Genomic DNA, 24,413 nt, shown 5'->3' with positions numbered 1-24,413 from the left:
CTTGACCTTGATCCCATTGACTCCAATGAATGTCTTTACATAAGCTTGGTATATTTCAAGTTTCAACACTAGGTTATTCTCAGTTCAGGTTTTTAAGCGAAATCGACCCTACCCAAAAAAGCAATTAACTCAACATAAGCTTCTACACAAGAAGTTTAATCAATATATATATTATATGTAACTGAAGGTTTTCAGCGAAACCATATTTCTATTTTTAGAAACAGCGACCTTCACCATTACCCCATCAACCCACAAAATCCCAAAGTACATCTTAAAATAAGCTTGGTTTGCTGTATACATAGTTTCATCCATGATACAAGTACATCAATTCTAAAGTAATTGAGAAGATATGATATTTCAGTGTTTAGTAATAGTGATCTTAACCTTGACCCTTCCAGCTTCTGACCCAAAAAACATGTGTCTTCCTAAGCCACCTTAAAACCAAATTTCATCACTCTCCATCAAATGCTCAAAGTCATAAGGCAGTAACCATTTTTATAAATAAATGACCTGTTATCACATAAGCTACCTACATTGTATATAACATGTTTCTTGTCGTCCATCAATGCTAACTAATCTTATTGAGCGGAAATCATCTGTTTGATGCCCAACAGCGAACCCTCATCTAATAATCAGGATTTTTCCATAAATAAATACATAAATAAAACACAACGCTCTTATGCAATTTTTATTGCTTATCTATGATTTTTAAGTTATGTATATACTGACCATCAAGTCTTGTAAACATGAGGCATGAACATTATGAATGGTACATGTATTCAGGGTTCTCAATAAGAACAGGCCGGCAACCTAAACTGGACGGTTTAAATGACTTAAATGTCGCCTCAAATTTTCTAAAAAACATTTTTTCCAAAAAGCACTTTTCTTCAACCAGTAGCTTGTCAGTTACTTTTGTATTTGGTACAGTTCAACCAAAACTTATTGAGAATCCTTTGTTTTGTATATTAAAAAAATTGGAAGTAACTTGTATAAAACATTAATATATACATGTAGGTAATGAACGAATAAATGCCACTTTAAAAATCAATTAAAATTAAAATGCATACTATAAATCTAATAAATGTAGAATGTATCAGACACCTTAAATGTATGTAGACACAAGCATGGAACATTCACTAGTCTATTATTGCACAATGAGTGTGATGTAATTAATAAAAAAAAAGGCATCAGGATTTAACACTTTCAAACTTGCTTGACTGGCTTGCATGATTTTGTTTGCATACCGGTAATCGTTTTGGGTTGCCCACAGGCTATCCATTGTGCCGATTGTTCAGAATCATTTTTAACTTTTCAAGGTGAACTATTTCTATTCACCTGTGGGTGCTGAATGCTCGTCTGATTTTATCCTTTAACATACATGTACATTTGATAGTGAACAGGTATTGCAAAGTTTGAAAGTGATAGCTTTGATAGTTTGCAGGTAAGTGACCCAAGCACCAAACTTCAAAATACTAAAATATCCCCTATCTTTCCAAATGTGTGACTCAAAAACCCATTTGATATATTGAAGTGCATGACCCATTTATTGTCTGTGAATCTTTTTTAAAATAAAGCCAACAAAAATCCAATTCTCAAAATCAACCAAAATCCATCAAAATTCATGTTTTTAGCCAAAGAAAAACAGGTGAGACTCTGGTACAATGTGAAGAAGGGCATTAGATGAACAAGTTCCCCAAGTTTCAAAGTGATAGCTTTGATAGTTTCCATGTAAGTGACCTAAATGCAAAACTTAACCAACGCCTCCGACGATGACATAATGTTAAACCCAAATAAGCAGAGACATGACCTAGAGAAATAAAAATTTGAAATTTAAAAACGTAGTTAACTTTTAAACAGAGTTCTGAACAATCAATGTGTAATGGATCTGTTGGACAATGAATATGTATTCATTGAATACCTTTTTTTCAACAGTATTTAGTGATTTACACATTTAAGTTCAGTACCATATTCTAACACCCTTAACATTTGTGTCATGATAGTCTTAAGTAAAAACAAAGGGAGATAAAGAAATGCTAAAAGCTTATTGCACATTGGACTGGATAAAACAGCACCACAAAATTTGTCAAGATGGATGATTTATAAATGCAAACTAAATAGAATTTGTTTCAACTTTGTGTTAAATGCAGTTGACACTAGTATGGCTCCCCAGGCTTTGGAAAATCAGGATGGTTTTGGAAAGTTGTAAATACAAAGAACTTCACATTTCTGTCCAAATTCTTCAATTTTGACATATCTTCATGGTCCAGTGTAAAATCAACAACTTTCAAATTGTCCTCTAACCTATCAAAATTTGAAGTCTTCACCAACACAGCCATGTTTTGTTCTAACAAGAACCGTAACAATACAAGAGCTGATGAGACATTGTATTTCTGGGCAACTTCTAAAACAGTCCTGTCTCCCAATAGAATCTCAAACTTATTCTCCGGTATAACATGTCTTTCTGGCCTTGTAGGTGCTCCCAATGGGCTATAGGCTGTTATGGCATTTAAACCACTTTCTCCTAGAAATTTTCTTAGCACATTTTGTTGATAATATGCGTGACATTCAAACTGAACATTATGTGGTTTTGTTTTTGCAGTTACAAAAATCTTCTCCATTTGGTTCTGAGTGAAGTTTGATATTCCTATAGATTTGGTCAAGCCCTCTTTAACAAGATTTTCCATTGCATTCCATGTTTGGACAATGTCATATCTCGCATACTCCAATGTTCCATTTTTCAATTGAGGGCGTAAATTACCATCACCCCTATTCGCCAATCCCCATGGACTATGGATAAGAAACAAGTCAACATGTCGGAGTTTCAGCTTTTCCAAAGACTCTTGCAGGCTTGGACGGACATCACGAGGATGTAAGGAGATGTTAGACAATTTAGTAGTTACAAAGAGGTCATTACGTCGACAAATCTTGTGTTTCTCGACTGCATGCAGGCCAGCCCCAACATCTTGTTCATTTTCATACACTTGTGCTGTGTCTATATGTCTGTATCTGAATAAAAATATTAAAGTGTTTGTATTACCACAAATAGCTTTTATTATATTGATTGGAATGCTCTAAGAACACAATCACAGCATGCAGATGCAGGATGTGAGAAGACTTTTATGATAATCATAACCACTACCTTCACTTTTCATTGTTATAATAAATGATTTATGAAACAATAAATTGTTCAGTGTAAGAAAAATACAAACATGTATATATGTATGTGTATACAGCTAAATGATGCTGATACATCAGATAATGACAAAATATGCACTATGTCCATAATGTTCTAAAAACATTTTGTTCTCACATTATTGTTGAATGCTTTCAAGATTCCAATCATGTTTTACAGTACATCAGATTTTGATTTTGTCTCCTAGATTAAAATGACAAGATTATATGTTTATACCCAAGTGTCACAGCTCTATGGACAATCTCCTTGCACAGGTCTTCACGTATCTGGTATGTTCCTATTCCAAGTCTTGGCATCAAATACCCATTCCCGAGAATAAGAGGCTTCAAAACTCTTAATGACATCTTTGTGTTGAACTGAAATGTATTATGTATTTTTACCCTGTGTCATGGCCCATAGTAGGAGCGAACAAGATTGCAAAACAATTACACCACAAATAAAAAAAATCGGTCCAAGAATCTTACTTCTCAGTTGTGATAGAGGGATCATATTTAATCTAATAATCATCCATGTGCGCTAGCCACAATAATGCGTGTTTATGGAACTTTCTTTACATTTGGATATATATATTCATTTTGTTCCCTAAACGCCACAAGTCGTCTATTCAATATCAATGTAAAATATATTCTTCAACTGTTACTCCACAATACTAAACACTTCAATTATAAATAAAAACATAAAAGTTACACTTTAATTATTTTAGCCAATACCTATTACTAATTACAGTTTTTAATTAAACACAAATTATTGGTTTAATTTAGATTAACGTCTGTCAATAAAGCATCGCCATTTTGAAACCATCTATAGCAGTTGCCCGTTATCTTTCCGCTCAATATACTTGGCGCTGGGATCTGCCATTCTTGGCTAGGAAAACAACAAGTGGGATATAGACGCGTAGAGTTGCCATATAAAAAATCGTCAAAGACTCTGAAGCGGCTGATTATATGGACTACCGTGTGCGCAAAACATTAGTGATAATCCTTGCCTCTGTTTATGAATATATGTCCAGTGTCAGTACAGTAATAAGGTCAAAGAAAGTACTAGTTTTACAGTAAGATATTTAAATTATCAGTTAATTTAATGATCATCAGCAATTTCATAAAAACATGAAATTATATTCTGGTTGTAATATTTATAATATTGAACTAGAAACGCCTTGAAATAGTACATAGAAACAGTCAGAATATATTCTACCCCATTTGACGGTGCAACAGTAAATTGTTATGACAAGACGTCAACGGTTTGAATCTTTGTAAAACAATCTTTACGTCTCACATTAAAAGGTATATAGAGGTTTTCACGCTTTTTGTTAATATCAATTTGCACTTGCTATCTTTAAAAGCATGCTCGTATGAAAGGTAGTTTATTTCTAAGTGTTGTATTCGGATACTAATTTTCGGATACATATTGCATTTCAGGTTACATACTACTATTTTATATCGACAAAAAAAAAAGACAAACTTCAGGGGGCTGTTTCAATAAAGATCTTTTTCATTACTTTGCGTCATATTTGAGCATTGTAATGAACAAGAAGTTGAGAAAATAAAATTAGATAAATGTCGTTCAATTTGTGAAATTACAACTAAAATCTTTCTTTAATATGCCATTTCTAGCTTTATGACAACCTAGTCCACCTAAATGGCACTTGGCATTTAGTTAAGTAATCATCTTAAATACATGGGCAGGCCATGCAAGTTTTTGCAAGTACTTAAGGTACAATTTTAGTACACAGTAGCCGACCAATTCAATTTAGTTGAATATTATCTATCTTTTGGACGACATGTTTTCTGTTATACATTTTTGGTAAATGTAGTATTTATCTGCAGCTTGAATGTATACACAGTGACCTGCAGGTAATTGACATAGGATACTTAGGGCTATAATTTCAACTCATTCATACCCTACTAGTGAGCATTTTCACCATTCCTTCAAAGATTGTTAAAATTGAGAAAATTACTGTATTTCTCATTTTTATGCCCCCGAAGGTGGGCATATTAAAATCGCATGTCCGTCCGTCCGACTCAATAACTCAGAATATTATGGACAGATTTTAAAATAACTTGCCACATGTGTTTGGCATACCAAGACGACGTGTCATGTGCAAGAACCGTGTCCATACCTCTCAGGTCAAGGTCACACTTCGGTGTTGATTCCCAATGGAATGCTGCATATAAGGACATAGGGTATAGGTTGTCGTGTCCGGGCTGTAACTTTCTCTTGTATGGACAGATTTTAAAATAACTTGCCACATGTGTTCGGCATACCAAGATGACGTGTCACGTGCAAGAACCGTGTCCCTACCTCTAAGGTCAAGGTCACACTTAGGTGTTTATTCACAATGGCATGCTGCATATAAGGGCATAGAGTATAGGTTGTCGTGTCCGGGCTGTAACTTTCCCTTGTATGGACAGATTTTAAAATAACTTGCCACATGTGTTCGGCATACCAAGATGACGTGTCACGTGCAAGAACCGTGTCCCTACCTCTAAGGTCAAGGTCACACTTAGGTGTTTATTCACAATGGAATGCTGCATATAATGACATAGAGTATAGGTTGTCGTGTCCGGGCTGTAACTTTCCCTTGTATGGACAGATTATAAAATAACTTGCCACATGTGTTCGGCATATCAAGACGACGTGTCGCGTGCAAGAACCGTGTCCCTACCTCCAAGGTTAAGGTCACACTTAGTGTTTATTCACAATAGAATGCTGCATATAATGACATAGAGTATAGATTGTTGTGTCCGGGCTGTAACTTTTCCTAGTATGGACAGATTTTAAAATAACTTGCCACATGTGTTTGGCTTACCAAGACGACATGTCGCGTGCAAGATCCGTGTCCCTATTTCTTAGGTCAATGTTACACTTAGTGTTTATTCACAATGGAATGCTGCATATAACGACATAGAGTATAGGTTGTCGTGTCCGGGCTCTAACTTTCCCTTGTATGGACAGATTATAAAATAACTTGGCACATGTGTTTGAATTACCAAGACGATGTGTCGGGTGCAAGACACGTGTCCCTACCTCTTAGGTCAAGGTCACACTTAGTGTTTATTCACAATGGAATGCTGCATATAAGGGCATAGAGTATAGGTTGTCGTGTCCGGGCTGTAACTTTCCCTTGTATGGACAGATTTTAAAATAACTTGCCACATGTGTTCGGCATACCAAGATGACGTGTCACGTGCAAGAACCGTGTCCCTACCTCTAAGGTCAAGGTCACACTTAGGTGTTTATTCACAATGGAATGCTGCATATAATGACATAGAGTATAGGTTGTCGTGTCCGGGCTGTAACTTTCCCTTGTATGGACAGATTATAAAATAACTTGCCACATGTGTTCGGCATATCAAGACGACGTGTCGCGTGCAAGAACCGTGTCCCTACCTCCAAGGTTAAGGTCACACTTAGTGTTTATTCACAATAGAATGCTGCATATAATGACATAGAGTATAGATTGTTGTGTCCGGGCTGTAACTTTTCCTAGTATGGACAGATTTTAAAATAACTTGCCACATGTGTTTGGCTTACCAAGACGACATGTCGCGTGCAAGATCCGTGTCCCTATTTCTTAGGTCAATGTTACACTTAGTGTTTATTCACAATGGAATGCTGCATATAACGACATAGAGTATAGGTTGTCGTGTCCGGGCTCTAACTTTCCCTTGTATGGACAGATTATAAAATAACTTGGCACATGTGTTTGAATTACCAAGACGATGTGTCGGGTGCAAGACACGTGTCCCTACCTCTTAGGTCAAGGTCACACTTAGTGTTTATTCACAATGGAATGCTGCATATAAGGGCATAGAGTATAGGTTGTCGTGTCCGGGCTGTAACTTTCCCTTGTATGGAAAGATTTTAAAATAACTTGCCACATGTGTTCAACATACCAAGACAACTTGTCGCGTGCAAGAACCGTGACCCTACCTCTAAGGTCAAGGTCACACTTAGGTGTTTATTCACAATGGAATGCTGCATATAATGACATAGAGTATAGATTGTTATGTCCGGGCTGTAACTTTTTCTTGTATGGACAGATTTTAAAATTACTTGCCACATGTGTTCGACATACCAAGACGACGTGTCACGTGCAACACCCGTGTCCCTACCTCTAAGGTGAAAGATACACTTTGTGTTTATTCACAATGGAATGCTGAATATGAGGACATAAGAATGTAGGTTGTCAAGTATGGGTGGTATTTTTTTTATGTTCAAAGGCAATTTAAAATAACTTGCCATATGTATTTGTTTGATCTTTAACTTTTCATGTACTGACCTTGTTCATAGGTCAATGTCACATTCGGGGGCATTCGTCACATATTGTGACAGCTCTTGTTTTTGTGTTACATTAAAAATAATAATGTATATCGAACAACTCATAAGACGTCTTTAGAACATAGATCATAATGAATAATTATGTAGATTAATTACGTATTCTTATCTTTATAGCCTATGATGAATTATTTGATAATTTGCAAAATACAAAATGTATTTATAACGGGTTGCCTACTGTATCTAACTAAATGAAATATTCTTACATCTACAGTGTTGCTTCCTTACACTATGTTCCACCATAGCATATGCCAAACATGCTTGAAGAAGATAACTAGCATCACTCTCCGCAGATATAGTGTCAAAACTAACAACACCAAGTGGAAGTCGAAAAATGTTAGGCAAGCATTTTTGGACTTTTTCTGTCAGAAGCATGATCACCAGTTTGTGAAATCTTCTTCTGTCATACCAGGCAAAGGAGAGGGAACATATTTCACTAATGCAGGGATGAATCAGGTATTTGTTAAAAAAATATGTACATTGTACATTTTTCAATTCTGCACCATAGTAGTGAATTGTTTAGGTAGTGTCCAATCCCTCAGTTGGAAGAGTGCCATGCTAGTTTTTATTTTGGTCTTGAGTTCGAGCCCCACAAGGCAAGAGTGCCTGGATTGGTACTAGGCAGTTAATGGGGGAGGAGTGCAGTGTGTATGTGTGTGAGTGTGTGTATGAACCAGCCGTCTGGTTAGCTCAGCTGTGCTAGTGCTTCTGTGGTCGTAGGCTCCAATCATTAGAAAATTTACCCATAACTATTATTTATAATATGATTAAGTAGTGTTACTCTTTCTATTGACTAGAATGTATTTCATGGATATTCTCAATATATATTTTACCTACAGCATCTTGACATCTATTGACTTTAGGTGAGCTTCGATCAAAAGGACTCCCCCAAGTCCTGCCTAAACAGTGTGGCTATTTCTATTAGTTTTAGTTTCATATTTACTATGGCTGCATGGATCTTGTTGTTTACAGTTTAAGCCAATTTTCCTTGGAGCAACCCAGGACCACTCTGAGCTTCAAGCATACAAGAGAGTAGCCAACAGTCAGAAGTGTGTACGGGTCGGGGGCAAACACAATGACCTGGACGATGTTGGCAGAGATTACACACATCACACTTTCTTTGAAATGCTTGGCAGCTGGTCTTTTGGGGATTATTTCAAGGTGAGACTCACACTCCAAAAAGTCTACATGTACTGTTCTCTGTATCCCTCAATAAGGAAGTAAGATACATTGTATATATATTTAATAGTGATAATGTAACAAATAATTGTTACTCATAATTCAATAAATATATATCTGGAATAGCAGCAGGGGGGCAGATGTTAGTCATACAAGCAGATTACAACTAGGGTGAATCTTTTTAGAGACTACTATATACATAGACTTTTTGATATATTATTTACAGTTACTCATCACTTGTTATTCCAAGAAATCAATTATTATAAAAATTACACATTTGTACAAATGTATTTTCAGCAAGAGGCATGCAGCATGGCCCTGAACCTGCTGGTGGGTGTGTATGGACTACCCTTGGAAAGACTCTACTTTACCTACTTTGGTGGGGACCCCAGTCAGGAACTCAAGCCTGACCTGGAGTGCAGGGAGATCTGGAGAGAACTTGGGTGGGGTGGTCTTGAATCATATGGAAATTAAGTTTTGATTGCTCTAATATGCTTGTTTGAATTTTTTAATGAAAAGTTGAGGAATTGTCATTCTTTTTGGTGTCAGTGGTATTGGCTTCATGTAACATGTTTTAACTGGCCATGACTTAAAGACAAGATTCACATGGGACATATTTTAGTACATAATTACCAGTGACAATGAGTGTATGTGTATCAAGGGCCATAACTCTGGCTTTATCAATTGTCAAGATATGTCCCTTCATTGTCTGAGAGAAACAGAGAAGCATTGGTATGTACTTGCATGGTTGATATATTTTTTCAGCTTTAGCTTATAAGAATCAGGGTTGTCTACGTTATATAGGATGTATTATGTTTTTATGTAGCAGTAATTAATATGACTAGAAAATTGAAATAGCGAGGGAGGGATTTGGTAAGCGCAACATGTTATTGCTTACAAAGTTGGCTTTGTAAGTCCCTTTTACCAAAAATTAACTGGTATAAACTAAACTCTTATCATAAATATTTTAGTAGTTAAGGTGTTGATGCATCAAACCCATCTTCCATAGAGTTTAGTTGATTTTTATTTATTGCTGCGTGTCATAAACATGTACAATATATACAAATAAACATGAGCTTTGCATTCCGCCATAATGATGAAGATATTGCACTTTTCAGTGTCCCAGAGGCTCACATTCTACCATATGGAATGGAGGACAACTTCTGGGACATGGGTGATACTGGCCCCTGTGGTCCTTGCACAGAGATACACTATGACCATTTAGGGAGCCGTGATGCTGGTATTCTAGTCAACACAGGCTTACAGGAGGTTGTAGAGATATGGAACATTGTCTTCATGCAGTATAATAGGTGCGATTTTTGGGTTTGAGCACAAGTGTCATTTGTCTTTTTGCAATTAACATATTTATCATCCATTGATTGCCATAAGGGCCTAATAGCAGGCTTTTTAGCCTTTTGAGGTTGCCTGCATTGCAGACATATAGGGATTACTTTGTCAGATGTTATCATACCCTTGGTATCACTTTTTCATTTCCAATCTTTTGTTGTAAAGTCTTGGTATACCCATTGGTAAGTAGATGAATCTGATGATTTTCAGGTCAGTATATCAAAAGTCATGTTGATGAAGACCTTTTCCAAAAAAAAGATTTTCACTCCCGAAAAAATGATTTGCTGAATTCTAGTATTAAATGCTTACTACTATCAACGATATGATCTTTTTGTTTTGTTAAGTTTGAAAAAAATTGAGCATAAAGATGGATTAATCTGTGTTTGGCACCCTGTTTGCCTCACTCCATCTTAAATTATATTTTAACTTAAACCTCAATGGTGAAAGTAACTTGGTGACTGTCCGCCTCTCACCAAAGAGCTCCTGGGTTAGAGCCCACCAACGGAAAGTTCTCATGGCCTATCAAAGAAGATACCTGGACTGGTGGTTTCTACTCAGGATATTAACTCAAAAGGGATTCATGTATCAGATTACTGCCGTCTTCACAACATAGCTATATTAATCAGTATATACTCAACTTCTGTATTACTGTTTTACAGGCTTGGAGCCGGTCACCTTGTACCATTGCCAAGCCATCATGTAGACACTGGTATGGGCCTCGAGAGAATATGTGCAGTCCTGCAGGGAACCAGATCTAACTACAACACTGATCTCTTCCTGCCAATATTTGATGCCATACACAAGGTACAGGAATGCAATCAAATCCTTTATAACTGACTGAAACAGCAGGCTGGCTCATAGTCAAACATAAAAGTAAAATATACTGATATATTTGAAGGTATTTTTGGCGTTGAGAAATTGCAAGTTAGGTAATTTCATGTCTTGATTTCAGCTAAATTAAGAGCAAAAATATAAATTACCTTACAAAATCTTTGAGTATTATTCAGTCATTTATTGTTCATGTAAGTAATCAGCAAGCAATAAACCTGGAATGATATCAATGTTGTATTGGGTCACTGGACATCAATATTTAACATAAAAAGTCATTATTGTTAATCTAGCTTTCAATGAACTTGCTACTCGTCAGATTCCTAAAACCTTCAGACTACTTCACAACTTATTCTAGAACATCAAAGTATATTTTTTATCCAGGAGACTGGTATAGGTGAATATGGTGACAAAGTTGGCAGTGCAGACACTCATGGACTGGACACTGCGTACAGGATTATAGCTGACCACACTCGTATGGCCACTGTATGTGTCAGTGATGGACTGCTTCCTGGAAGGCTTGACCTACAGTACGAGTTTTTTACTTTTGGAAGGGAATTGATTTTATTCTTGCCTTTTTTCCCAGCGATACCAAAAAAGTTCAGGTTTTGTTGCAAAATTCCTTCATTTTTTTATTTGTCTGTTTTTAGAAGAAAAGGTATAAGGTATAAGCATGGCTGCATACAACACTTGACCATATCTGATTATCTCTAAATCCATGAAAGATATTCAAATGAAATGTACGCATGTTGCCATAGATTATGCATGTTCGTACAGCATATTTTTATGCCCCTTTTTTCAACCAAACAGACTGTTTGCATTCCCTCTGCAGTTCTCACAATCATAACTGGGAAATTCTCAGTTTTATAACAATAGATATTCTCTTTTATTGCAGGAACCGGCTGCGTATGGTGTTAGACCGGGCCCTGCACCAGTGTCACCAGGTGTTGAGAGTGGAACCAGGGCTGCTCCCAAAACTTGTACAGCCAATCATTGACTCTCTGGTAAGCACTGAACATGTCAATGACTTTCAGGGAATTGCAATCATGGACTGTGATAAACTGTTGATTTCATCAATATGTATTATCTCGACTTATCATACTTTGGCTCTCGTACTGTAGTCCAAGTAAAATCATCCATGTGCAAACAGGTTTTCAATATTTAAGCTTGTTAATTCCATATTAATGAAAAAAATATATAACAAACTTTTCTATTTGAATGAGAGATTCTCGCGAGATATAAAAGTTATTGTGTTATAATTGTACATTCCAATGTCTTCAACAGTCTCTACAAGTGGTCATACTTAATAGGTTTTATATGTTGATCTTTATTTGATAAGATTGAGGTAAGTAAGTTTGAATGAGCACAAAAGAAATGACAGATATGTCAACAATGAATTCAGTCAAAGGAGCACGATTCTAAGCTCATCTTAACATTTTTAGCAAATTGAAATCAATCCCCAACTGAAGAAAGCGTGAAATATTGTATTCACTTTATACTTGGGTGTTGTGATGTAAAGTTTGAATGTTTTGCCTTACAGGGGGACCCCTTCCCTGAGGTGAGCCAGCATGCCTCAAAGGTGAGTTGTACAGATTTACAGGGAGTTTTTGCATTCGATGTTTAACTTGTATAAGACAAAATATTTGAAAAGTTATTTGATGATGTAATGTTATGAAATCAAAGAAAGAAACATTTATGAAAAAATGTGTATACTCTGTGCATATTTCATTGCTCGTTGCATAGTCACCCCACTTGACATTAAATATAATGGTTGAGTCCCGATATCTGAATTCTTTTGTTTTTCACTTTTATCTCTGCGAGTTTGCGAGTTTTAGTCGTTGTTAGTTAAAATTACTTAAAGAAAACATCTTTAAAGTTTGCAGTAAAAGGGAAGCAACTCTGAACATAATCAGTTTAGTTATTGTGAAAAGTTACTTCCTTCTTCGAAAATCTTACAATATTTGTTGAATTGCTATTAAAAAATGCTATCATGTTTAAATAAAGATTTATAGCTCAAGTGATAATTCAATCGTCAATTAATTAAAATAACGGGATAATTCAAAAGTTTGCTGTTTGCTAAAAAGGGAAATAAGTAGGCAACGCAGATCTATTAGTGCAATAATAGTTATTATTTGTTAATAGTACAAAGAAGGGCCTCAAAGATGTGCACACACACTATGATGCCATTCCCCCACATGCTACATTCAAACATTTTTGCTGGTTAGTGCAAAATGAATGGAATTATTTAGGTAAATACTCGACAACACAAAATCAAATTTCAACAAGCGTTTCTGAAGCAGACATCTATTTTGCTCTAGTTCATCAAATTATTGATCATGGTAAACAAGAGCATGTTTTAACAGGTATTCGGTATTTGGGTACTCTACAGATAATAAATATAGGAAGATACCATTTAGGGCCCTGATCACATCCAGTTGCTGCTCTTGTTGAAGCTAATTTTGTTTATTTTACATATATGCAGACACAAGAAATACTGATGGAAGCAGAAGACAGGTACCTGCTGATGTACAGTGATGGAAGGAAAAACTTTGAGAAGTTGATGAGGAAAAATCCAGAATTGAAGTCAGTAAATGGTAATAAATAGCTAGATACATTTGAATAAATATTATATACATTTATTTACAGTAATTTCTATTTATATGTGATATTTATTGTAGATTGTTAAAAATTTGCAAAGCTCTTGATTTTGGCCAATTTTGTAAGTCTGAAAATTGGCAACACCATTATTGAAATATTGACAAAAATGAATAAATTAGTATCTCATATGTTTTCAAACTGCAACCAAAATATTGTGAAATATAGCCAACTTAAGTAGCACCGGTTTTGACATTCTGTTATTGATGATTCTCACAGGTGTGTAGGTAGAATAAGTAGTATTAAACTGATGGACTCATACCTGTACATTGTGTATATGATGCTTAATATTGTATCTGACTCATTACTTTTCTAAAATTGACTCTATATTTAGCTCATCTGTTGTTTTTTTACAAACTAATCCAGGCATTGTGATAGACTTGGAGTTGTTATAGTCATTTGGTGTGTTCATTGTCTGCATGCCTATTGAGCTTGAGCCAAAAGAATTGATTTTAAGCAGCTGAAAATGTTAAAATGAGTCAAGGATAAACTTAATTTAGTGTCAGATATGGACCAACAAATGATCTATCATTGAGATTTCATGGTAAAACCTGCTAAGGGCTTGTCGTCTAAGAAACTATAAGGTGATGTTTTTTTCAAGGCACTTTGTTTGACTTGTCCTGCTGTATGTAGGTTTCAAAATTGTAACCTGACATAATCAATTTGGAAAGGCTTTTCTATATTTGTATATTAATCAGGTGAAACATTGTGGCGATTGAGAGATGGCTGGTTTGGACATCCTATGTCCCCCTACTATATAGAGATACTGGCCTCACAGTTTGGGCTTTCAATAGCCAGAAATGATATGGAGGATCTCAGCTCTGCCGGACAACAGGTATTGTAACTAATAATTTGATTGCTGTAGATTGCCTTCAAATATTGAGATTTTTGTGTGTTAACTTTTTATTTTGAACAAATTTATTTCCATGGTGCTTCAAAGAAGCATACAAAAGGTTCAACTCTGTTAATAATTTAAATATATATATGTTTACAACCAGTGTTAAGGAAGTTCTTACCACTTGATATTTACCAGGCTAGTTTGCACTATATTATATGAGAGTGTGGGGTATTGCTGTGTGTGTGCGTGTGTGTGGTGGTATCTAGGTTTGTCACCACAATAATATACGAGCATTTGTTATTGTGCTGACTGTATGTGTGTGTGTGGTGGTCAAACCTGAACACTAGAGGAAACTCACTTAGTCAACTTGGTGACCACCAACCAAATGCACATACACATGACTTCTTTGACAACCAGATTGTGTTATTCGCCATAAGAGCCTGTTTGTTTAGTAAACTGGTATTACTTATTGCAGCTCAATCCTGACAAAAGCAAAATCATGCCTGTGACCATTTCTGGGTAGAAACCAGTACTGGTGTCCACGTTGAGATACCATGAGAAAGTTTTTCTGGTGGGGATCAAACCCATAATCTCTTTACCATAAGGCCACCTATGAAATGTTTGTTCCAGGTGCCTATAGAAGCTGAGGTACAATATCCGTGTTTCACTGCCGAGTTATTGAATGAACTGTCTAGCCGGGAGGTCCCTCCAACAGATGATGATTTGAAATATGTCCCTGCAATCCTGAAGTTTAATGGTACTAATCTCATTTTGTGTTATATCCTTTGCATATATATAATTTGTGTGTGCATAACCATTAACTGCCTGAACATCAAGCTTGTGTCATGTCTGGGATGAAAGATGGGTATTTTTGTACCTAAAGAGAGGCAATTAATTAGTAATCATAATATCCACTTATCTGTCAATTAATCTGGACATTTTTTTTCTAACAATAATTAACACAATGTCTGAGCTGTGATTCATGTCATGGCCCTAATTGCTCTCGATTTTGAAGAACACATTGAAGAATTGTAGAGCACTGTTGTTTGTGATTTACTGTTAAAAATGATGGTCGGTTTAAAAGCTCAACAAGTTGCAAGTTATATAAAATTCAATAGTTTTAGAATTTTAGACTTAAAATAAGATATTATGTTGGTATTAAGATTGTCTTATCTTATGAAAAATAAAATAAAAGATTGTCTTATCTTTACTTGATTTATTAGAGTTCCCCACTGTAACTAGCACTATAAGCTGTCTAGTGGATGATGGGAACAAACTATCAGAGAGGGTGAATGTTGGAGATCGGGTTGGTGTGATTGTGGGAAAGACACAGTTTTATGCAGAGAAAGGAGGGCAAGTTGGTGATGTAGGCTTTATTACATCTGAGGTAAGAACCAGGAGTTGTATTCACAAAGTATTTTAAGAGATGATTTCTTTTGTGCAAAATTGACTTTTTTTATTTGATCAAGCAGCTAATTCATTTACTTAAATGATATAAGACACATGTAATGCATTAAGATGGTAATATTTTTTAAAACATTTTCTGAAATACTGAATATTATCCTGTTTGTGCCTTAAAGGGCATGTTGGCCTTTACTCAGTAAGTCTACCTCCATAGTTGATGGCCCCTTGCTGCTTGCACTGAGAGTAGGTGTACTGCATAATCATTGGCCAACATAAAGACACTGCTTGGAAAGCAATTCAGTTATTCTTCGAGTGCCAGCACATGCACAGGGCATGTGACTCACTTGAATCTCAAGATATAACTGTATATTTCCTGCAGCCTATTGAACCTTGACTGTCACAGCGGCTTTTTAGTGGGTGTGGCTTTAAATTGGGATGCCTTTCCTTCTTCACAAATTGATAATGCGTTGAAACAATCCATGTCATTAATCAAGGTTTTTATAGCAGTAGGGGTAAATTACCCCTTAACCCTTTAAAGTTTAAAAACTGTCATACTGATCAGTAATGGATCTTTATTGACATGATATTACACAGTTGGAGTACCTTTTTAATGAACATAAAAAGCCTTTTTATAAATAATAAATAAGTTTTATGTTACGTTTCAGACAGGTGAAATAGAGGTCAAGGACACACAGTGCAGTCAAGGTCACATTCTTCATGTTGGCATTGTAACAAGAGGTCACATGGAGAAAGGTCAAGAGCTTAAACTAGATATTGACCCAGTAAGTGAAGTATCTATGCTTATAATATGTAAGTTCTATGTTCACTGTATTCGGATGCACTATGAGGCACAATTTAGTGTCTATATTTGTATGTTTATCATATAAATGGTGTTAGTCTTCTCTTGATAAATTTGGTGGAATTAAAGGTACAACACAACTGTAAGGAACATTCATAAAGCTATGACTTGTGTTTTATCAAATGTTCAGATGCTGTAAATTAGATCTGGCAGGTATTTGCAAATTAAAGATAATTCATAGTCTACCAGACAGATTTTCTTCCTTTCAGAATGGAGAAAAACGTGATCATCAATAGACATGTCAGAATTCAACTATAAATTCTAAATTGCCCAAATGTTTTGCAATGTCATTAAAGAACCCTACCTCAGATTACAGCTCATATATATTATAAGCTCATCCGTTGTTTTCCACATAAAGATTTTTATATGGAAGTTAGCACAAGTGTTTCCAAAGGTAATACTCACATGCATAGCAAGGTGCATTACTTTTGCTGTAATAATTATCTGTAATGCCACTTGTTTGACTGAAAAAAGATGAGCATTGACACTCACTCCTTGGCACTATTGTTTTTATTATGCAAACTAAAACAAATCTGCTTTGTGACGTTTTTCCAGGATCACCGTGTAGGCTGTATGAGGAATCACACTGCAACCCATCTGCTGAATGCAGCATTACATCATGTCCTGGGCTCGGAGGTCAAACAGAGGGGATCTCATGTATCACCGGGGAAACTTACATTTGACTTCTCATGTTCGGTATGACATTCAATATATTTTTCTGTTAACCAGTTTATTGTAAATAGTGTGTGTTTTATTTCCATGGCTCTGGATTGCGGTCCCAGATGGTCATACACTATATTGTTATCATAAAATTGATTTTAAAGTATGTGATTCATAAATTTTATTGTACTTCATCCAATCCAATTTGCTTTGATTTTGCTGCAGGTAGATGTAAATATAGACGACATATATCGGATAGAGAGCATGGTCTGGTCCTGGCTTGGCAAGGGTGACCGTATTGTGGTGGAAAGGGAGTTAACTCCCCTAAAACATGCTCTTCAATTGGAAGGAATTGTCTACCTTGAGAATGCTGTATGTCGGATTATGTATCGTCATGCATTTATAAAACAAAATGAGATTGCCAAGTGGGCTTTTTTTGTCCGATATATATCATTATGTGAGTATTAATTATACCCCTTCTTCTGTGAAGTGGGGGATTTATAGGAATAACATGCATCATCAATTACGTCTGATTTAGCAGAAGTGACGATCATAGTATGAGGATGTGTTGTGCACAAAATCTGTGTCACTGCCTTCATGGCCAAGATCATAGTAACTTTCTTATATTTTGCTATATAAGCCTTATTGATGATGGTTTGTCTCTAGTCCATATCTTTATCATAGGTCAGATTTAAAATTAGTTGCCATTTCATCCCATTCAGTGATAGCTATAGTTTTTCCCAGTGTTTCAACGAAAATGTAGAAAGTTTTCATTTCTTTGGCCTATGGTATGTCAGTTATTGTGGTTAAAGTGGAATTCATGTTTACAGGTATACCCTGACCATGTGTATGTAGTGACTGTGAGGGATCCTGGCACTCAGCAGGTCATCTCCAGGGAACTGTGTGGTGGCACGTAAGTATGCTGCATACATTATACTCACTTTCTACTTCAGTTGGCATGTAAGTCATGGCAAGTGGATTAGCTTACGCCTTGAGTTGGCAAGTAAGTAACGGCAAGTGAATTGGCTTACGCCTTGAGTTGGCAAGTAAGTAACGGCAAGTGAATTAGCTTACGCCTTGAGTTGGCAAGTAAGTAATGGCAAGTGTATTAGCTTATGCCTTGAGTTGGCAAGTAAGTAACGGCAAGTGTATTAGCTTACGCCTTGAGTTGGCAAGTAAGTAACAGCTAGTGTATTAGCTTACGCCTTAAGTTGGCAAGTAAGTAACGGCAAGTGTATTAGCTTATGTCTTGAGTTGGCAAGTAAGTAACGGCAAGTGTATTAGCTTATGCCTTGAGTTGGCAAGTAAGTAACGGCAAGTGTATTAGCTTATGCCTTGAGTTGGCAAGTAAGTAATGGCAAGTGTATTAGCTTATGCCTTGAGTTGGCAAGTGTATTAGCTTATGCCTTGAGTTGGCACATTCGTAATGACAAGTGTATCTGCTTGCGCCTTGAGTTGGCAAGTAGGTAACGGCATGTGTATTAGCTTATGCCTTGAGTTGGCAAGTAAGAAATGGCAAGTGTATTAGCTTGAGCCTCGAGTTGGCAAGTAAGTAATGACAAGTGGATTAGCTTACGCCTTGAGTTGGCACGTAAGTAAAGGCAAGTATTAGCTTATGCCTTGAGTTGGCAAGTAAGTAACAGCATGTGTATTTGCTTACAACTTGAGTTGGCACATAAGTAATGGCAAGTGTATTTGCTTACAGCTTGAGTTGGCACATAAGTAATAGCAAGTGTATTTGCTTACAGCTTGAGTTGGCACGTAAGTAATGGCAAGTGTATTTGCTTACAGCTTTAGTTGGCACATAAGAAACGGCAAGTGTATTAGCTTCAGCTGACATATAGGCACAAGAGTACCAAGCACATAATCACTGACGTCTTAAGTCCGTACCAAATTAAGTTGATTTCTTCACATAAATTCAATGAGGGTTTTAACTGATGTAAATAAAGGATAAATTTGACAAGTATTTTTTTTTTATTTCTCACTGTTTTTATCCATGTTTTTCAGTATTTTACTAGCATTTTTGGTGTAGCATACTTCTTACATCGTTTGCATGTTGTACCTTAGTAAGGCTAAAGGTGATCTTTTCTGTTCAAAGGCATGTTACAAATAGCGAGGAGATAGAAGATTTCTGCATCACCAGTCTAACGGGTCATACCAGCGCAGTCAAGTCTGTGGTTTGTCTTACTGGGAGACATGCTGTAAAGGTTAGGCCATAATAAATTTGTTCTATGTTTCAAGAGCCTCAGGTTTTAATATCTGTTTTTTTTATTCAACCTCTTTCAGTCACACATAGAAGGTGCTAAATAATGTAAGCCTTAATAGCTTACTTGATAATGCTGCTAACTGCAAATTACTCAAAATATTGCAACATTACTAAAGTCTAAACCACAAACTTTTGTCAATTACATTTACTTAAAAAATCATCAAAATGAAACTTTGAAAATTGATGCAATTTCAAGAGATTATTCAATGCCCATTTCACCAGATGGAAATATAAAGCCTACATTCTACAAAATATAGTATCACCCAAACCATGCATTACCAAAAACAATGTGAAGCAAGCATTTTATGGAATTTAAATAGACATATATTTGACTAATACTTGGTATCATTGGTCGACAAATTGGTGCATACAGTAAAGGAGGATATTCTCTGACCATTTGTAATTTGTTTTATTATTTTAGGCGAAACACAAAGCTGTTCAGACTGAACAAATGTACAAAGACCTCATAACTGAGTTGAAGAGTAACGAGGTGAATTTGGATAAATGCCTTCAACTTCAAAAGGAAATTAACGCAGTGAGTTACTTATTGTCTTTACTTCACTAACATGACGCGGATTGAAGCCTTTCACCGCCTGATTATTTGTATAAGGTTGTTTGTCAGAGGAGTTCAAAGTATTCAATTTATTTATGAAACCTTGTCATATCATCTATTGGCAAAAGATAATCTCTTCATAGATCAGCTGTTCATTTGAGATTTTTTTTAACCTGGATGATTCATTTTTATAAGATAACTTGTATATTTAAATTATAATTTTGAGAGGCGTAAACAATTTTCTTCAATTATCTTATAACAATAGATTGCAATGTTTCATGATATATGATAGTGCAATACAGGCTCCGCATATTGCAATATATGGCAATATGGTATATTGTTGTAGCCTTACTCAATACTGGTTTACATCCAGGAAACTTGTTCCTGGTGATAGTGCTTTATACCAGATATGTTTAAGAGGCTAGAGGTCTATTTGAAATATGATAATAGGAGCTAAGGTGGTGTACCCAGGCCCCCATGTATCTCACACAATCTCATCTCCTCTGCAACGACCCCATTGAAAATAAGTACATCAGACTCATATGCTATCGTAGATCACAGCATCTAAATAATATTCCTCCATTACATTGCAAAAATGTATTTTGATTTTACACTGAAGCAAACAACTATCCTCTATTTGTTTGATGTATTCCAGGTTCTAGGCAGGGCAGTTCTACCAAAGTTGGTCAAGGATGATCTCAAACAGAAGATGGACTCACTGGGCACGGACATCAACACTCTGATTAATAAACATGCGTTCATGATCCTAGAGAAGGTACGAGACATTTATTCATGATGTTCATTGTTGTATTTATCAGAAATATTAGGTTTACTCTAGTCTTTAATGCACAATCATTTTGCTTGAACTGCACAGCATTATGATATCATTGTTAGTTAATGCGCTCCGTTTGAACAATCATGACATCATTTGACGAATATTAAATGATATTTGGAATATCAGTCATTCCTTTTACAGGAGATAATGCAAAAACAGACTTCTCTCTTCAATTTTACCAGAAAGTTATTAACAATTATTCTAAGTTTAAAACTAGATGCAAAAATATGTAAATGTAAAGATTGATTCTTATTTTGTATGGTTGGGATTTTGCAAATCTATGAACAAATTCTAAGCTCCAAACCTAACATGTTAATGGGCATGTTTATGCAACATTGTTGTTCAAGAATCCTTGAAAAGCTGACAATCATGTGTAAAGAACATTATTACAATGTTTAAGATATGTTATGTACAGTTTGTAATTAACCTAGTTCTATTTAGGAAGTGTTAACTTTTTAATTTATTATCAACAATTTTTCAGGCCACATGGCACCAAAGGATTGATATTATAATGGTCAATGGCCATTCAAATATAATTTGCTTTCTCATATATTGGATTCCAGGCCCCAATTTCCCGAAACCTCTTCAGTCCCTTATAACAGGATTCAGCTTAGCCCACCATTTTGTTTTGGTTATATTTTTATAGAATATTTAATCTTAAAAGATTTTTCAATTAAAAAGGAAATTTTCTTCGTGAAAAAACCCCAGTAAATTAATATAATTATATTATGACATTTTTGACTGAAACAAACATAATGACATAATTATAGCCAGGTATTGTATAAATGATCACCATATTGATCTTACAGGAGTTAACACGAAGAATGGATGAGCCCGGAAGTGATATAATAGTTCATTCATTCACAGTCAAGGTTCTGCCAAAGGTAAGATTTCCTTCATCAGTAAATTATTATTATTAATTCATGATTGATAAATAAATCATCCATGATTTGTTGAAAAGCAATTTTCATAGACTAAATTAAATGCAAAATTGATCTGTCTATTTAAAGATCGGAAACTTGAAAAATCACTTTAAAAATGTCAAACTAAACTGTCTGTTTCAAGACTGAAAACAGTTTAGCATATGATATTATAACATATCATGCGGTATCATGTAAGTTATTTACTTATTTATTAGCTGTAAAATATGCAGTTCCCCAATCGCTTCGGTCAATATGGATTTTTTAGCCAACATGAAAACACATTTCACAGTTGATAAGTAAATAATATTAATAAGTAATTTCTACCAATACCATATTTCAGAAGTGGTACAATATATCAATTTGTCAAAATACAAATAAAATGAGAGTTCTTGATAGTAATACATATTTTTATTCACCTTTGTATTTTATATTATTTTTGTTATCTAGTTGAATAAGATGATGAAGAAACTGTCAGTGAGGCGGCCGTTGATCCTCGTTGTACAAGCCACCAACAACACCAATGCTTATGTGTGTGTACCAAAGGTAGGAATGTGGATATTTAATGTACTTCAATCAAGTGATAAGGACTGGTATTTATTAAATATCTGCTCAAGACATTTCCTATCGTAAGTCACTTTCTCACTGATCATCATGATAAAATTACTGGATAGTTCCTAAGATACTTCACTTCCTTTGTTTAAACAACTTGAACATGTCCTTTAATTTGCCTGAGAAATAAACAATATAAAGACTAAGGTAGGAAATTCTTGTCACTTGAGATGTTTCATGAATACTCCCGGCCCCAATATTAAAAAAAATACTCAAGTCAAATCTCAAACTCATTTTACGACATAAACAAATTAGGATTTAAAATCTTGCATGTTTTAACTATTTTAGAACAAAAATGTATACTCAAAGAAGGTGTTGATAAAAACATTGTCAATATTTCAAAGAAAACTTCTTCTAGAGCCAAAAATATACACGAGTAATTGTTAAAAAACAATTGAGACATACCATTACAAAAAAAGATACATTTCATGCAGTAGAATATTTTTTCTTTGGAATGTTCCCCAAAGTTATTTATCAACATATTCTATGATGGAATGCTTTTTTTAAAGGTGAAAAAGATGTACTAGTTTTAATAATTTTTGAGTAAAACGAGTTGAATTTGTGATTGAGATTTGACTTGTCATAGTATTTTTGTGATATTGGGGCAGACTCTCATAATCTTCATGTGAAAATCTTTAAAAAAAAAATAAAAAAAGACAAATTATTATCTAGATTTTTATTGCACTAGATGATATGAGTACCTATGATATTTTTTATGTATAATTACCTATGTAAGTGGTGATTTACTATTTCAGCACTCACCCATCACCAGTGATACGCTTGTACAAGAACTGTGCAAGATGGTGCAAGGGCAGGTTACTCAACAAGAGGAAAACTACACCGTAATTACCGTCAAGGGCGATAACTTTGACATGTTTCTAGAGGCAGCTAATCGTGTACAGGCAAACTACATCACAGAGAAGACAAGTGCCACCAAAAATTAAACATGGGAACATATAAGTGTGTTTAAACATATAAGTGTGTTTTGAATTTGTGATTTGGCCGTAGAAAAATACTTATGAGATGTTAATCCCTGACTAGCCCAATCTTAAATCTTAGGTTCCTGATCAAATTCCAGCTTTGCAAAGAAGTATTTTTTACAATTAGGAAGAATAAAGCACCTTACACACTAACATCTGTATGAGTATCTAAGAATGATTTTTTGGGGGCCTGAAAAGTTGAGTTTGTACATACTTAAAAGTTATGTGTTAATTCATATACACATACTGTGATACATTCATTTGTTTTACTCTTACATTAAAAGTTAAGAAATTCTTTTTGTTTAATGCATTTCTGTGTCGCTTTTAGGAAATATGTTACTAAACAAATGGCAAAATATTCATCAATCTGGCAGATGATTGGAAATTGCAGTATTTAGTTAATTGCTCATATAGATTGAATTTATAATTCAGTTTGAAAGCATATAATATCAAAGCTGAAATAGTTAAAAAATTATGTACATGTTTGTTTATAATGCTTCATGGGGCTGTTTCATAAAGTATCCTTGCGACAGGTTCACACAATTGAAAATGTCTCCTTACAGATTACTGCTTCTAGGCTTCTATATGCAACAGCTTCATGGTATAGATAGAGCTGACTGGAGATCAACACACAGTATGATACTCACGTAGTGAAAATCTTATATCATTGTTATTTTTTTTGTACTTTTCATCATTATATTGCATCAAGAACATTTGGCATTATTACTTATATGGCAGTTCAATTTTAAATATTTTATTATATATGTTGCGTCATAATGCAGTTGATGGTTGCTATCAAAAAAAGATATAAAAGTTTTATATTTAAGTGGGTTTTTTTCTCTATAATTAGTTATAAAGAACACAAAGATTTAAACTTGAATAAGTGAAAAACGGTATTGTTATGTGCCTTTGCATGATAAAGGATAACAAGAAAGGTAAATTCGGG

At 35.0% G+C, this 24,413-nt stretch overlaps 2 protein-coding genes across 7 annotated transcripts; one reads left to right on the top strand and one right to left on the bottom strand.

Annotated features, from left to right (window-relative positions):
* Nucleotides 1-675: 675 nt before the first annotated feature.
* On the bottom strand, nt 676-4,954 carry LOC128220600 (aldo-keto reductase family 1 member A1-like). 5 transcript variants are annotated; one of them, XM_052929060.1, is made up of 3 exons: nt 4,388-4,954; nt 3,410-3,549; nt 676-3,006 (listed from the first exon to the last, which is right to left on the bottom strand). In XM_052929060.1, the coding sequence occupies exons 2-3, from the start codon at nt 3,535-3,537 to the stop codon at nt 2,154-2,156; spliced, it is 981 nt and encodes a 326-aa protein (XP_052785020.1). In that variant the 5' UTR covers nt 3,538-3,549; nt 4,388-4,954; the 3' UTR covers nt 676-2,153. The 5 variants fall into 5 exon arrangements, with proteins under 5 accessions (XP_052785020.1, XP_052785019.1, XP_052785018.1 ...); XM_052929059.1 differs by lacking the exon at nt 4,388-4,954 and adding an exon at nt 4,179-4,316; XM_052929058.1 differs by lacking the exon at nt 4,388-4,954 and adding an exon at nt 4,147-4,200.
* On the top strand, nt 4,130-24,253 carry LOC128220594 (alanine--tRNA ligase, cytoplasmic-like). 2 transcript variants are annotated; one of them, XM_052929042.1, is made up of 23 exons: nt 4,130-4,244; nt 7,746-7,987; nt 8,504-8,692; nt 9,008-9,153; nt 9,829-10,020; nt 10,717-10,861; nt 11,270-11,415; nt 11,781-11,889; nt 12,426-12,464; nt 13,368-13,479; nt 14,239-14,375; nt 15,009-15,135; nt 15,602-15,765; nt 16,448-16,564; nt 17,197-17,337; nt 17,527-17,673; nt 18,132-18,214; nt 19,400-19,508; nt 19,989-20,102; nt 20,776-20,895; nt 21,765-21,839; nt 22,326-22,421; nt 23,243-24,253. In XM_052929042.1, coding segments are annotated over exons 1-23 (2,940 nt in total). In that variant the 5' UTR covers nt 4,130-4,243; the 3' UTR covers nt 23,432-24,253. The 2 variants fall into 2 exon arrangements, with proteins under 2 accessions (XP_052785002.1, XP_052785003.1); XM_052929043.1 differs by lacking the exon at nt 4,130-4,244 and adding an exon at nt 4,257-4,476.
* Nucleotides 24,254-24,413: the final 160 nt, after the last annotated feature.

The sequence above is a fragment of the Mya arenaria genome, chromosome 15, assembly GCF_026914265.1.
Source record: "Mya arenaria isolate MELC-2E11 chromosome 15, ASM2691426v1".
Classification (NCBI taxonomy): Eukaryota; Metazoa; Mollusca; class Bivalvia; order Myida; family Myidae; genus Mya; species Mya arenaria.
Note: the sequence above shows the minus strand (reverse complement) of the source record. Positions and strands in the feature narration are given on the sequence as shown.